At 51.8% G+C, this 13,728-nt stretch overlaps 1 protein-coding gene across 1 annotated transcript in view; it reads right to left on the bottom strand.

Annotated features, from left to right (window-relative positions):
• Positions 1-13,728, bottom strand: part of PDIA5 (protein disulfide isomerase family A member 5) — a 101,639-nt gene that overhangs the window by 73,489 nt on the left and 14,422 nt on the right. The window contains exons 2-3 of the mRNA XM_025475101.3: positions 7,861-7,987; positions 4,838-4,925 (exon numbers count right to left, since the gene is read on the bottom strand). Coding sequence (XP_025330886.1) covers positions 4,838-4,925; positions 7,861-7,987 — 215 coding nt within the window. The remainder of the gene's footprint in view (positions 1-4,837; positions 4,926-7,860; positions 7,988-13,728) is intronic.

Here is a 13,728-nt window from a genome sequence, read left to right as displayed (position 1 = left end):
GGAAAATGTGGCTCGGTGATGACCTTAAACCCTCAGGAAAAGCAAGCAGTCTCGGCCCAGTGAGAATCAGCCTCGGGAATTAGCATACCAGGCACAGCTCCTGCCTGCTGGCTCCAGCTCCGCTGCCCCGACAGCAGCGCTCCGCGCCAAGGCCGAGCCCGATGCCAGGCTGCAGGGCACGAGGGGAATACCAACTCCCTCGCACACAGCGCACTTCACAGCCGGACAACCACCACCAGCCAACTCGAGCGTGGCTGCTGAAGTCTGAGCCAGGAGGTGGAGTGAGGGGAAGGGAGAGCTGACAAATCTGTGGACAGAAGCCAGACACCCTACAGACACCTCACAGCAACAAGCTACAGGGCCTGGGCCCTGGGAGAAAACCCACACAGGGGGGTGCGTGTGTCTGCAGTCACATGCGCACGGGGACGGAGGGAAGAGCCAGAAAATCAAGGAAAAGAGGAAAAGAAATACTCGGATACAGAAGAGAGGGGAAAGACCAAAAAAAAAACTGGGAGAGGCAGGGACCCAGAGATGGGTAAGAGGCAGCAAACACTATTAGGGAAGAGGGGAGGGAACAAAGCAGGAGAGAGGACAGCAGCTCAGAGGAAGGACAGGAGAGACATAAGGAAGACACTCAGAACGGGGAGGGGGGGTGACACAGAGAAAGACCCCCCCGCCCCCAAAGACTGCCACATACTTACACGGATACACACTACACACCAAACCTGGCAGCTTCCAGGGTTTTCTGAACCAGGCTATTCAGAGATGGAGAGCAAACTGGAAGATTCAACTCCACGGTGCACGCAAGTTTAAACTGAGGCCCAGAGAGGGGCAGTGACTTGCCAAAGGTCCCACAGCTACCAGCCGTCAGTCTAGACTCAAAGCCAGGCCCCATGACTGACAGTTCTCCAGGTCCCACTGCATCTCAAACTCCTCAAGGGTCAGAACAAAACACCCTGCGCACGGGGGCTGACTCTCATGCTCAGAACTTTCTTCAGGGGCATCCTCTCAACAACCAAGGGATCCTCATCCAAGAAAGAGCCACTGAAGAAGGCACGCACCATTTCTCCCCCTCGGCTGCTTCTGGGAACGCCCTGAACGATCCTGCCCAGATGAAAAGTAACAGTAAAAATGGGGTCTCACGTTTAAGCCATGTTTAGAAAGAACTTGCACTTACTGGCTCCTCACCACAGACCTGGAAAGGCAGCAGAATGTGTACTATTGTCCCATCTACAGATGAGGGAACGTCCAAGGACACCGGGCTAGTAAGAAGCAGAGCTGACCCTTCAATCCAGGCCTCTGCCATTATTCTGCGTATCTTCAAAGACACTTTACACCAGTGCACTGTCTCCTTGCCCCGGAATGCCCCCTGTTCCCTTCACCTGTCCTTTAAGGGAGAAAAGCAGAGTGGGCTCTTCCCTCGAGACCTCCTGGTCACCCCCTCCCAAGCCCTGGCATCCTCATCCTAGCCTCCAACACCCTGCTGGCAAGGCAGGAGGCTCAGCTGGAAAGGCTGAGAGATGGGGAACCTCAGGAGGGCCCATGCGAGGGGAGGCTGAGCGCCTGCTATTGCACAGCAGACGCTGGCTCCATCCCACCTCCTCACTCCACTGCAGACGGCAAGAGAACGTGTTCCCAAGAGCGCTTCCGCCCATCCCCAGGGCATCTCGTTCAGACGCATAAACACAGACTGAACACATTAAGGATGGAGTGAGAGCTGTCACCGCTGGGGCCCAGGGTAATGCGGCGGGTTCCCCTAATGGTTCACAGGGCACGTTCAGAAGTCCAGGAGCAGGAGTGGCTGAGCAGGAGGGCAGAAGCAGCCCACGCCCTGCGGGACAGGAGCCCTGAGTTCAGTCCCTTGGGCTGCTCTGGGAAGATCTCAATGCACCCTGCCTCTGACTTCAAACCTGGACACAGATACTCCTGCTCCCGACACAATCCATTAGAGCTCCATGATCCATTTACTTAACAATTCTTTTTTTTTTAAGATTTTATTTATTTATTAGAGACAGAGAGAGAGAGACAGAGAGACAGACAGGCAGAGGGAGAAGCAGGCTCCATGCAGGGAGCCTGACTCAGGACTCGATCCGGGGACTCCAGGATCAGGCCCTGGGCTGAAGGCGGCGCTAAACCGCTGAGCCACCCGGGGCCGCCCTTATCTAAACTATTCTAAAAGCCAGGTAACATTTTGGTTTATACTTCCTCTTAGAGGGATGAACTGAGGGGTGACTACATGGAACGGTCTATCCTTTTGTCTTCAGGTTAACTCTTTAAGCTCCACGGTGCCCCCCTAGATTTTCAGGATTATTTCTCCCGTTGGCACTTTCATGGACTCCAGACATCACGTCTCCAAGCAAGCCCTGAATTCTAATGTTCTAACTGCGGCCCATTCAGCCCTGCCCCTGCTGAGAGCAGAGCAGCACTGCTGCCTCCATCCATACCCATCAGGAGGGGACCCAGGGCTGTGCTGTGCGCAGGGCCCACACCACAGGGGGCTGCCTGCAGGGAAAGCCAGAGCACTTCAAAGACCAGGTACTCAAAGGTCTTTGCCCCAAATTATAACTCTACTTTCACTGTGATGCTTTTCTCAACCTTTCCAGGCAGAAAAAAGTGACAGCCCTCACACCCGTAGCCTCCATTGACTGCACTTCTCACGTGGACTGTAATCACTGGGTTTGGAGTCGGCTTCCTCCTTGCACACTGAGCTCCTGAGGATACTAAGCACGTAGGAATGTTGCAGGTGGGGATCCCTGGGTGGCGCAGCGGTTTGGCGCCTGCCTTTGGCCCAGGGCACGATCCTGGAGACCCGGGATCGAATCCCACGTCGGGCTCCCGGTGCATGGAGCCTTCTCCCTCTGCCTGTGTCTCTGCCTCTCTCTCTCTCTCTCTGTGACTATCATAAATAAATAAAAATTAAAAAAAAAAAAAAAGGAATGTTGCAGGTGAAGGCAGCAACCACACCGAAGCTCTTCTTCCCATTTCTGCCACCTGCACACCTAAGAACTTCCTGTGATGAGGCTCTATCAGACAGGCAGGAGTAGTGGCATCTCCAGATATGGAGCTTCCGAAGTGCCCTGGCCCCTCTAGAAGGCTCTGTCACTTTGCCCATCACACAGTGCACTGCTGGTAAAATGTGGGAGACTGAAGACAAACCTAGGAAACAAGGACACTTTTAGACCAGCTGTGAACTAGAACTGACCACTGGCCAGGACCTCACCAAGGGTCTGGTGAGAAATCTCCTCCACTAAACTGGTGTTTAAATAAACTAGGAGGTGCGAGGCCAGAGAGAGGGGTGCACACGAGCACACACACACACACCCCTACAGCAAACACCACTCAGCTGAGACTTCTCCTGGTCTCATTCAGCGCTTTGTCAAAATATCACTCTCCCTTCGATTCTCTCCAATCATGGGCAGGACAACTTTGAGGGCATCAACTTCTAAATCCGTGCATCCCAGAAGTTCACTCACAAAACGGCCATTTAGAATTCAGACTGAAGGGGAGGAAGGCGGCACTGGAGGGGGCCCCTAAAGCTCAGTTAACCCACAGGCTGGTGGCCGGGCTGTGGCTCAGGCAAGAAGAGCTTCAGGAAAGGTTAAGAAGCCCTTTATAGGCCATCCAGGAAAAGAACTTTTCCCCCGCAGAAACCACCTCTTCCCTGTACTAACAAGAATGCGGTATTTTCTTTCCCCCCTCCTTTTCCCAGGCCCATATCCCTGATAAACCCTAAGTCCAGGTGAGAACTGGAGCTGGACACAGTGACCCTGGAGACACTTCCAGGCCTCAGTCAGAAGCGGATGTAAATGCTGATATCCACCAAGTCCACAGCGCCTTGTATCCAGTAGGTGCTCAAACATACAAGGGTCAAACCTGCTCTCAGTTGCTACTTTTCCTACACTCATTCACTATCTACGTGCCTTCTGTACTTGGGCCAACCGATACCAAACTGGGAGCTAATTATATAACAAGGCGGTGTGGGTATGTGCACGCGCACACACGGTGCACTAATCACAGAGAGACGTGGAAATCATTCCTAATGACTGAACGGAAAGGGAAGCTGAGCACACCCTGGACTCCAACTCCCACACTCAGAAGAATCAGAGGAATTCCATCAAGAGCCCCCTTCCCCACACGGAGAAGGAGCCCCCGCCCCTTCCTACGGACACCTTCCCTGGGCTGCTGTTTGATCCTAACACCTTAACGCTGACGAGAAATTCTCCGGGAGGAGGGAGGAGAAAGAGGAGGAGAAGGAGCAGACTGTGCTGGCACGGGGATGGGACAGGCAGGGCGGGCAGGGGGACACAGGTCAGAGGAGAGCGCTGGGAGGGCAAAGCCACCTGTCCAGCACTGATCCAGTGGAGCCACCTCGGCAGGCAGGCAGCAGCCCCTCCGACTAGCTGATTGCACCAGGTTTGTGCTGTGGGCACTGGTGACCTCTATTCATGACCCGGGCTGGGTGTAAAGCCCATGGTTCTTGCGGCGGACCCCTCCCACACAAGCCCACGGGGTGACCCTGAAAATAACCTTGCCTCTCTGGGCATCAAGGCCCCCTCTATAAAACAAGGCCCTCTGGGAAGAAAAAAATCAAGTGACACATGACAACAGAGTAACAAGTAAAAGCAATGTGGAAAAAGGGAAGAGGGTGGGGCTGGAAGGAACAGGTGGGAGAGCCAGCACCGCCCCCTCTCCAGTCCACGGGTGATCCGGCAGGAAGGTGAGAGAGGCTTTCTCATAGCAATCTCTCGGTCACACCCCGTCCTCCCTACCCCACCCTCCAAATCCCCCAAGGACGCCCTGCCCCCCAGCCACCACGCCCCATGGCCCCAGGACATACCCACAGTCTACCCAGCAGATGGTGCCTTGTCCTTTCACTGCCTGGGCCACAGTGGATAATAACCTGAGATGACTTTCAGCTGCGGCCTCTGTAAAAAAAAAAATAAAAAAATAAACATCTGTGCCCAAGCATACCAGGGCCACCCCTGCCATCCTCCCTTAGGGGCAAGGAAGGATGGAGACACCGTCCCAGAAGGGAGGTCCCGAGCACCAGTTAAAATACCAACCCTGGGATCAACAGTCCGTGAGAACTCTTCAGAAACCCCCTGTTCCTGCCAGCCTCCGGACCCCTCCTCACAGACACGGAGCGCCCAACTCACCCCTCCTTTACGACACACCTCACACCCTGCTCTTCTGAGAATCTCTCAGCCAGATCCTCAACTCTCAGTAGAATCTCTGACTCATTACTTTACTCTGTCCCATTACTGGGACAAATTGGGAGAGTTCTATAACCAAACGATTATAATTCTATAATGTAGGGAACAAGTTTGCCAATTCCACACTCCTCTGTCCTGGAGCCCAACCTGGGAGCAAGAGGAGGGACCAGATCCTTCCCTTTACCTGTGTATCACCTCCTCATCTCCACCGGGGCTCAGTACAACCTGGTGGTTAAATGAGGTTTCTATGTGACACTAGTCTCAGGTGGACCAATGTCAAGCGTACCCAGTCACATTTCACAGCCCATTTCCCCAGAAGCGACAGAAGGGCCAGCCCAGTACCTGGAGGGTCAGCAGCAAAAACACGCACTATGCCTTGGGGCTGGGTGGAGTGAACACACAAAAAGGAAGTTTTTCATTGGTCCAGGCATTTGGGCAAAACCCTGGAAGCTACAGGAGGAGGACAGATCCTTGGGGATGGAGCCTCGTGGCCAGGATCTCAACACTGCCAGCTTGCGAGGGTGCTGCTGCAGAGCGGCTGTGGCCAGTGTGGTACCTTATCCCATCATACCTGTGCGCTCACCTGAAGGGCCGACCATGCAGACCCTGGTGGGGAGAGCAGGTTGGCTGCCTCCCCCATCAAAAACCATAAGGTACATTCCAAAGCCGAGCTGAAATGATGTCTGAATTATTTGCCTCCACAGATCTCCTTTTCTAGTGTGGATAATGGCAGCTGTTTGTGAATACACAGCATGCTGAGCCTTTCATGGAAGTGAACAAAAAGCATCTTTCTAGAGACCTGCACGGAGCCAGTCAAAGGGGGCGCTCCCAGGAACCCCCACCAGCACAGCTGGAGGAGGGAGCACAGCAGAGGTGCGAGAAGCCATCGCTCCAGCGCTCATCCGGGCTCAGACCTGGCTCGGCGGGGCAGGGAGGGAGGCTGAAGTAGAGCTGCATGAAGTACCCCCTCCTAGGGGAAAGGGAGGCCCTGCTTGGGAGGATGGGAGTGGGAGAAAATCTAGTCACCACACTGCTCCAAAAGCCCACTGAGGGTCACGTGTCTGGCTGCAGGCCGGGGCAAGGAGGCGGGAAGGTCCGGCCACCCAGCAGTCCAAGGCAGAGAGGAGCCCAGGAAGCTCCAGAAGCCCCAGAAGCCCCACTGCCAATAAACCAGCCAGTGGCTGGGTGAGGGGCAGCGGAGAAAGTATGAGTGATCCAGGCCCTGCGTCCTGCCCCACAACTACCATAATCATTTCCTGATCTGAGAGCCCTCCCGTCACTGCAGGATTAATACATTTCTTCCTACCCTCCAGCAGAGGAAACAAGGTAGGGCCAGCACAGAGGACCAGCTCTATCATCTACGGGCTGCTACATCTCAGACGAGTCAGCTAGTTGCCCTCTGCCTCAGTTTCCCCACTGGTAAACTGGACGCTATCTGACAACCTGTGGTGCCTCCCACACCAAACGCTCCAAACGGGAGCATGTCCCAGGAATTCCCTGCAGAGTCTGTAGGATGATGAGCTTCTCGGATGGGACCTTCCCAGAGAAGGAACTGAGGGTGTTTCTGCACTGGCATCCACCCAGCTCCCCGAGGAACCAAAGGGGGTAGCCATGCTTATTCAGGGCCCTGCACCCCAGGCCTTAGGAGCAACTCTGCTTTTCCCTTGCCTCAATTTCCCCCTATTCCTGACAGCAGAGAAATGCTAGAAACATGCTAGCCTCCCAACAACCACCTCAGGAAGTATGTGCCAAGCCCTCAAAAGGGCAAGAAGTAGCAAGTGCCAGGGCGCTCAGAGGATGCAGGCTTCAGGGAAGACACACGTCCAAAACATCCATCAGCCCCCAGTGCCAATGAGTGTCGAGGATGAGCTGCCAGGGAGAACTGTGCCCGGAACTGGCCCAGCCACTGGCTGTTGCTTCTCCAGGGCACAGAAAACTTGGCATCCTTAGGAGCAGTGAAAACACTTAGCTCTGCTGGAACAACATCAACAGTCAGATGTTCAAAGTCGCAGCCAAGAGCTGAGCAAACCACTCTCCATCCACTATGCCCCTGCCAGCCTCAAGGTCAGCAGAGGCCAGCCACTGCTCCTACCCACGCTCAAACTGCTCTGTCTGTTCCTGGAGCCCACTGCAAACTCACTCCCACGTTCTGACCCCAAAGGGAGACAGACGGGGACCAGGCAGGGCCAGGGCTGCCAGCCTGGGTGCATGCTCCCAAGCCTGGGACCAATTCAGCTGGCGACAGGCCAACCCAGTCAGTTCATCAACAACTCTGGCGATGCATGCCCCATGCTGGCCGGCCCATACCTGGCCAGGAAACCACAACATCCAACCCCAGTGACCACCATCCTCCATCCCCCTTCACACACACCCTCTCCCTCATGAGGTAGTAAGGGCCCCAGAGGCTCATCCTAAGAGAGAATGATTATAGGGAACTGAAACAGCCTCTCAGGGATCCAAAACAGACAGAGCGAACACCCTCCTGGTGCCTCTGCCTCATCTTCTGGGGAAAGCTGACAAGCCTGATGATCTTCAGGCCCTCCCTGAGTGGTTTCTGGTCCTCAGGTCTCTGCCTCCCACCTGTGCCCCGAACCCAAACCATCCCATCCCTGAGGGATGACCCCTCAAGGCCAGGATGGGGACTCACCAGATTTGGAGTAAAGCACCAGCACGTTATTCCGGGTCCTGAGAAGTTTTTTCAAGTCCTTGGGGTCAGAAATTCTCTCGATGAGTGAGGAGACCTTTGTGGAGGACAGCCACACTGGCAGGACCACCTGGGGATCAAGAAGCCAAGGACCGTGAGCCCCAGCTTCCTGCCAGGCCCTAGGAAGAATGGGTGCCTACAGACATACTGCCTAGAACACACTTTACTTCAGAGGTATGAGGCACACCAACTCTTCTTGGGACACTGTATCAACCTTTCTACCTTATCCCCTCTCCAAATCACCAACAACTCTCCTCCTGGACACTGCCTAGCCCATTCCCAGTCTCCAACTCACCACTCCTCTTCAGGCACTTTTATAAAGCTGTATGGGCTGCATACTACACAAGGATGCTGCATGGACATACCTGCCACCCACTCAATCCAGAACACTCTGGGAAGTCAATATCTGTACTCCACACTGACCCCAACACCATATACCAGAGCAATGTGAAAACTCCATCCCACCTAGACACACTGAAGCACAAACCCACAGAGAAGTAAGATCACTTCTCATATTTAGGGTGAAAAGGTTTTCGGCTTTTCCCACTCAACTGATGATCTCAGGAGGTCAGTCAACAAGAAGAATGACACAAGTAATTCTTCCCAGAGAATCTTGAGAACAACATCGGACACTGGAAGGCCCAAGCACCTCTGCAGGCACAAAGAGGGGTGGGCTGGAAGCAGTCTAGGGGAGATGTGTTAAAAGTCTGAATAAGAAACAGTCACACAGGGAGCCCTGGGTGGCGCAGCGGTTTGGCGCCTGCCTTTGGCCCAGGGCGCGATCCTGGAGACCCGGGATCGAATCCCACGTCAGGCTCCCGGTGCATGGAGCCTGCTTCTCCCTCTGCCTATGTCTCTGCCCCTCTCTCTCTCTCTCTGTATGACTATCATAAATAAAAAAATTAAAAAAAAAAAAAAAGAAACAGTCACACAGCAGATGCCCTTACCCAGCCCACATTGCTGGCCAGCCTAGCTGGCAGTAAACACAGAACTACTATATGGAGAGGGTGATTAAGAAAAGCTCTGCTGGGATACACCAGACAGGCAGCGGAAGTATGGCCCTGAGAAAAAAAAAAAAAAAAACAAGGGGATTAAGGGAAAGTCTACAAACTGAACCTTGAGATTACCCATCTCCATCAGCCCCCATCCCCCCAACATCTCCCTTCCCTTTTCCAGAATGCTGCCAGCCTTATCCCCCTAAGCAGGAGATTAGAGAATTTTTCTCTGAGAAGCACAAGAAAAACAACCTAAGGATGGTGATTTTGAGATCTTCCAATGAAACAACTGAGTTCCCCCTGAAATGTCCACAGTGAAGCCCTCTCAGTAAACAAATGCCCTCTATCTCCTCCTCACACTCAGAGAGTCTCCAATGCATGTGCCAGTGTCTTGCTATTCAATACAGATAACCCAAGTTTACCAGATATTTAAGGAAAGCCCTCAACATAAAAGCAGTGATGAAAACAATCTAAAAGAAAGATGATACTTAGAAGAAAAGAAAAAGAACAGAAAACAGCTAAACTATAATTATTATTCTCAGAGAAATGAAATGCTGCATCCATAAAACAAGAATACAATGCAATGAAAAAAGAATTGTCAAAGAGAATCAGGAAAAACTTTTGGGAAGTAAAACCGTCACAGAAATAAAAAATTTCAATAGGTTGAAAGCAGAATTTTTTAAAACTCCTAAAAAATAAAACATAAAAGCAAGAAATAAAAAATAGAAGAAAAATAAAAAAGATGGATCCATTAAGCGCAAGAACCAAATTAAAGTAACCAGAAAAAGAAGTAAACAGAGGAGAAGAGATAATCAAAAATATACTTCAAGAAAATACCCCAGAATTGAAGAATATAAATCTCCAGTTGAGAGGGTCCTGCATGATGACTAAAAAAAAGACTCTCACCAAAGTACACTGCTGACAAAGAGGAGATTCTGAAAATTTCAGAGAAAAAAAAAAAAAAAAACCCACCACATACAAAAAGACCAGGTGTCAAAACTGGCCTAAGACTGCTCATTGGCACAGCAGAGGACAATGAAGCGTTGCCCTCAGGACTCTCATGCAACATGATCTCCAACTGGAATTCTATATCCAGTCAAACTATCTGTCCACTGTGAGTACAGATTTACTTAGGCTTAAGAGCTTACCACCAATAGACCCTTTCTCAGAAAAATACTGGAAGTTATGCTCTATCAAGACCAGTAAAAAATGAGAAAGTCAATGGAACATAAGAAACAAAGGATCCCACAGAGAGAGGCAAGGAGAATTACCATATTAATGGTAAAGAGGAGTCCAGGACAAATATCCTGTAGTCTATAGAGCAACCAGCCCATAATGCAGCATGGGTAAAGAGCTATGGATGAATGTGGTCAATAAAAGGAGGTAACTGTGGATTATTTGATATGCTTGAGTGTAGTAATCAGTTAAATAATCTGACCAAAGTTACACAGCTAATTAAATAACAGGGCCAGAACCCGAATCCTAGTCTCTTTATTTGACCTGATGCCATCTCAGTCCATTGCCTCTTGGCAGCTAGAAGTCTGGAGCTGCATCTTAGCTCTACCGTTCAGACACCCAGCCAACATCACTCAACCTTCCACGGCTTAGTACCTTGCATCTGACATGGAAATAATGATACCTCCCTAGTGGTACTGCTGTGAGGATGAAATGGGGTGACTTATCGAACATGCTTTATAAATCATAAAGCACTGCAATAGATATCAGTTACCGTAATATATAATGCGATTTTCCATCTCAGCAGAGTGGAAGACAGAAACGTGGCCCTCTTCTAGTGTTTCTAAATATAATCTGCCATTGGAATTCAGAGGTTCCTTCTCCCCAGGGTAAAACTATCCAGGAGGAGGAATTGAGGAATTACTTCTTCATTCTGCCCTGCCAGAGCTGGGTACAATCCCTGAGGATCCACTGCCCTTATGCAACCCACCTGGAGAGCTCACCAAAAAGTTCATTCCATTATATTAGTACATGTTATTCTACTGCTCCCCGGGAGCTAATGGACTTCAGACTAAAAAGTCCATAGCTGAATGCACATGATTAAAGGAAAAAAAGAAAAGAACCTGTTGGAAAAACACACTCATGCCATTCTGTTTTTTTTTTAACTTTATTTAAATTCAATTAATTCACAGATAATGTATTATTGGTTTCAGTGGTAGAGGTCATCAGTCTTATATAATAGCCAGTGCTCATTACATCACATGCCCTCCTTACTGTCCATCGCCCAGTTACCCAAACCCCCCACCCCCTCACCTCCAGTGACCCTCAGTTTGTTTCCTATGATTAATAAGAGTCTCTTATGGTTTGTCTCCCTCTCTGATTTGGTCCTGTTTTATTTTTTCCTCTCTGTTTTTAATCCTCAGATAATATGGTCAGTCAGGAAAAACAACTGCCCTTGCCCAGTGCCTTGGTACTTTGACCTGTAGACCAGCCCTCCTGAGACTGGCAGGCACCTACACTTCTGGAACTGGGGAGAAGGAAAGGAGATAGGATAGAGGACAGGCACAGTCCCTACCTGCCCGGGCAGGACAGTGGAATGCTGCTGGCCCACAGGGACGGCAAAGCGTCTACAGCAGAAACCTCAAGAGTCAAGTCTTATGACATACCCACAGCTTCCTTTCTGTAAAACCCAGTAAATCCCTCCAATCATCTAACCAACAGCCACCTTCACAGTAAACAAACCGCTTTCCAGCCAGCCACCAGAGCCTCTGACCCAACGTTTACCCTCACGTAGCAGAGAACTTAAGCTCCCAGTGAGAAAGGCACTGAACTAACTGCTTGAACACTATCACCCAATATGATCCTAGGGTTTAAACTGGGCACTGCCACTGCCAGCCTGGTTTAGAACCCCTTATGGAGGTGTCTCTCCCCTTACCCCCCAATCCTTACCCCACCACTACTGCCTAGCTGGGGGACAGACCATCACCTTAGCTCACAACCACAGGGCAGCCCTGGAGGACGGCCCTGTCCTCCCTCCCCTAAGCCTCTCCTCCAGCCACTTAACATTCCTCCTTCTCCTCCACTTCTATCTTAACCTTTGCAGTGTGCACGCTCCTTCCTTTCCTAAGATGCAGCTGCAGGGAGCCTCGGATCGCCTTGCCAAGCACCTTCCTGCAGACTTCATAAGTCACAACCCACAAACCCTGATAACAACAATAACAATGTTAATGATGCACAAACTCTCTGCTTCGTCAAGCCCTCAGGGGGGAGAGGGCAGCATTGAGAAAGTGCTTCAGAAGCCAGTCACCTGCCCAGCCAGCCATGGAACTGTCCTTGGGTGTGGCAGGCTCTTTACATCCTAAGTCACAAGCTTGGGTGGTAGAGAAGAGGGGAAAAAAAGTCCCCTTAGTCCACCACTGGCAAACTCCTTCTGGCCTTTCCCAATGATTGCTTTCTTTCTGTTCACCAACCCTCAGCTTTAACAGTGTTTACATCAGGGCTGAGCTGCCCCCAGGGGCTGGGCTGAGGCCCATGAAACTACCCCCCACACACCCAGTGCAGAGCAAAACCCTGCTGGGAAGGACAGCTGCCCCTGTTGCTGCTGCAGGGGAATCCAGGCCCCCAACGCAACCTGCAACCCTGTCCCAGCGCAAACCCCATCCGACCACCAGGCCCCTCCAGCAGAGTAGCGGGTGCCTCCACCCTCCGCCCCATCCCCACTCAGAGCACGCAGCCCCTCCCCAGAGCCCAGAAGCCCTCACCCTGCCTCCACCACGGCCTGCTGGAGGCAACAGGTCTTCTCATCTTCCAGATGCCCTGAGGGCTCTCCTGCCCCAAATCAGGCCCAGCCTAGAAGCCCACTCTCATCTTCCCCCTTTGAGGGATTCCCACCCCTCAGACACCACAGAAAGAGCACTGTTTCTGGAGCCAAGCAGATCTGGGGTCAAACCCAGGCGCCATCACGTATAGCAACATGACCTGAGGTGCTAGCAGCCCCCTCGGGGTGCCAGCTCCCCACTTACAAAGTTGGGAGGATAATACGGATACCTCCCTTGTGGGGCTGGCTGAGGATTAAACGAGGGGATAAAGTACACAGAGAACCTAACATAATGCTTGGCATACAGAAGTACATAATAATCATAATTATCTTTATTAGCACTATTAGTGAGACAAATCACAGATAGAGCAAGAACAACAGTGAAACAGGCACCACCTCTTCCTCTCCAGGGTCCTGGCTGCAATCAGGCAAAGCAGCACGTCCAGGCAGGAAGGAGTGTGCACGTACACACATTCACCATAATAAACCCTGAAATAATCACCCATCTGCGTGGCCGCACAGACCAAGAGGCCACACAGCACGTGCCGAACGCTCCTTACAGATTCCGCGCCCATCTGCCCCTCACAAAACCCAACAAGTGGGCACCAGCCTCATCCCACAGATAAGGAAACTGAGGCTCAGAGAGGTTATATCACTTACCAGGGTCACACAGTAGGTAAGCAGCAGAGCTGGGACTAGACCTCGGGTCTCCCGGCTCCTGGCCAGAGGCGGTCTATTTCTCTCAACCCCACAAGCTCCCTGGACCCAAGCAGAAAAGGAGCACCTCCTTCCTACACAGGGCTCTTCAGAGAGGCTGCAAAAGCCTCAAACTTCCAGAATCCCATGGCGAGAAGGGATTTATAACCCTCTGCTTCCTGCAAGCCCAGAGTGTCCCGTTGTATGCCCCAGTTCTCAGGATGCTGGGGCAACCGGCCCAGATGTGCTGTTAATCAGAGGTCGTGTCCAGGAGCCTGTGCCCCTCCCGCCCTAACACACAGCACACATGAGCTCCTCTCTCTTCACTTACCCTCACCCACCACCCCC

Source organism: Canis lupus, chromosome 33 (assembly GCF_003254725.2).
Source record: "Canis lupus dingo isolate Sandy chromosome 33, ASM325472v2, whole genome shotgun sequence".
In the NCBI taxonomy this organism is placed as follows: domain Eukaryota; kingdom Metazoa; phylum Chordata; class Mammalia; order Carnivora; family Canidae; genus Canis; species Canis lupus.
The sequence above is the reverse complement of the archived record's forward strand: the minus strand, read 5'-3'. Positions and strand labels throughout refer to the sequence as shown.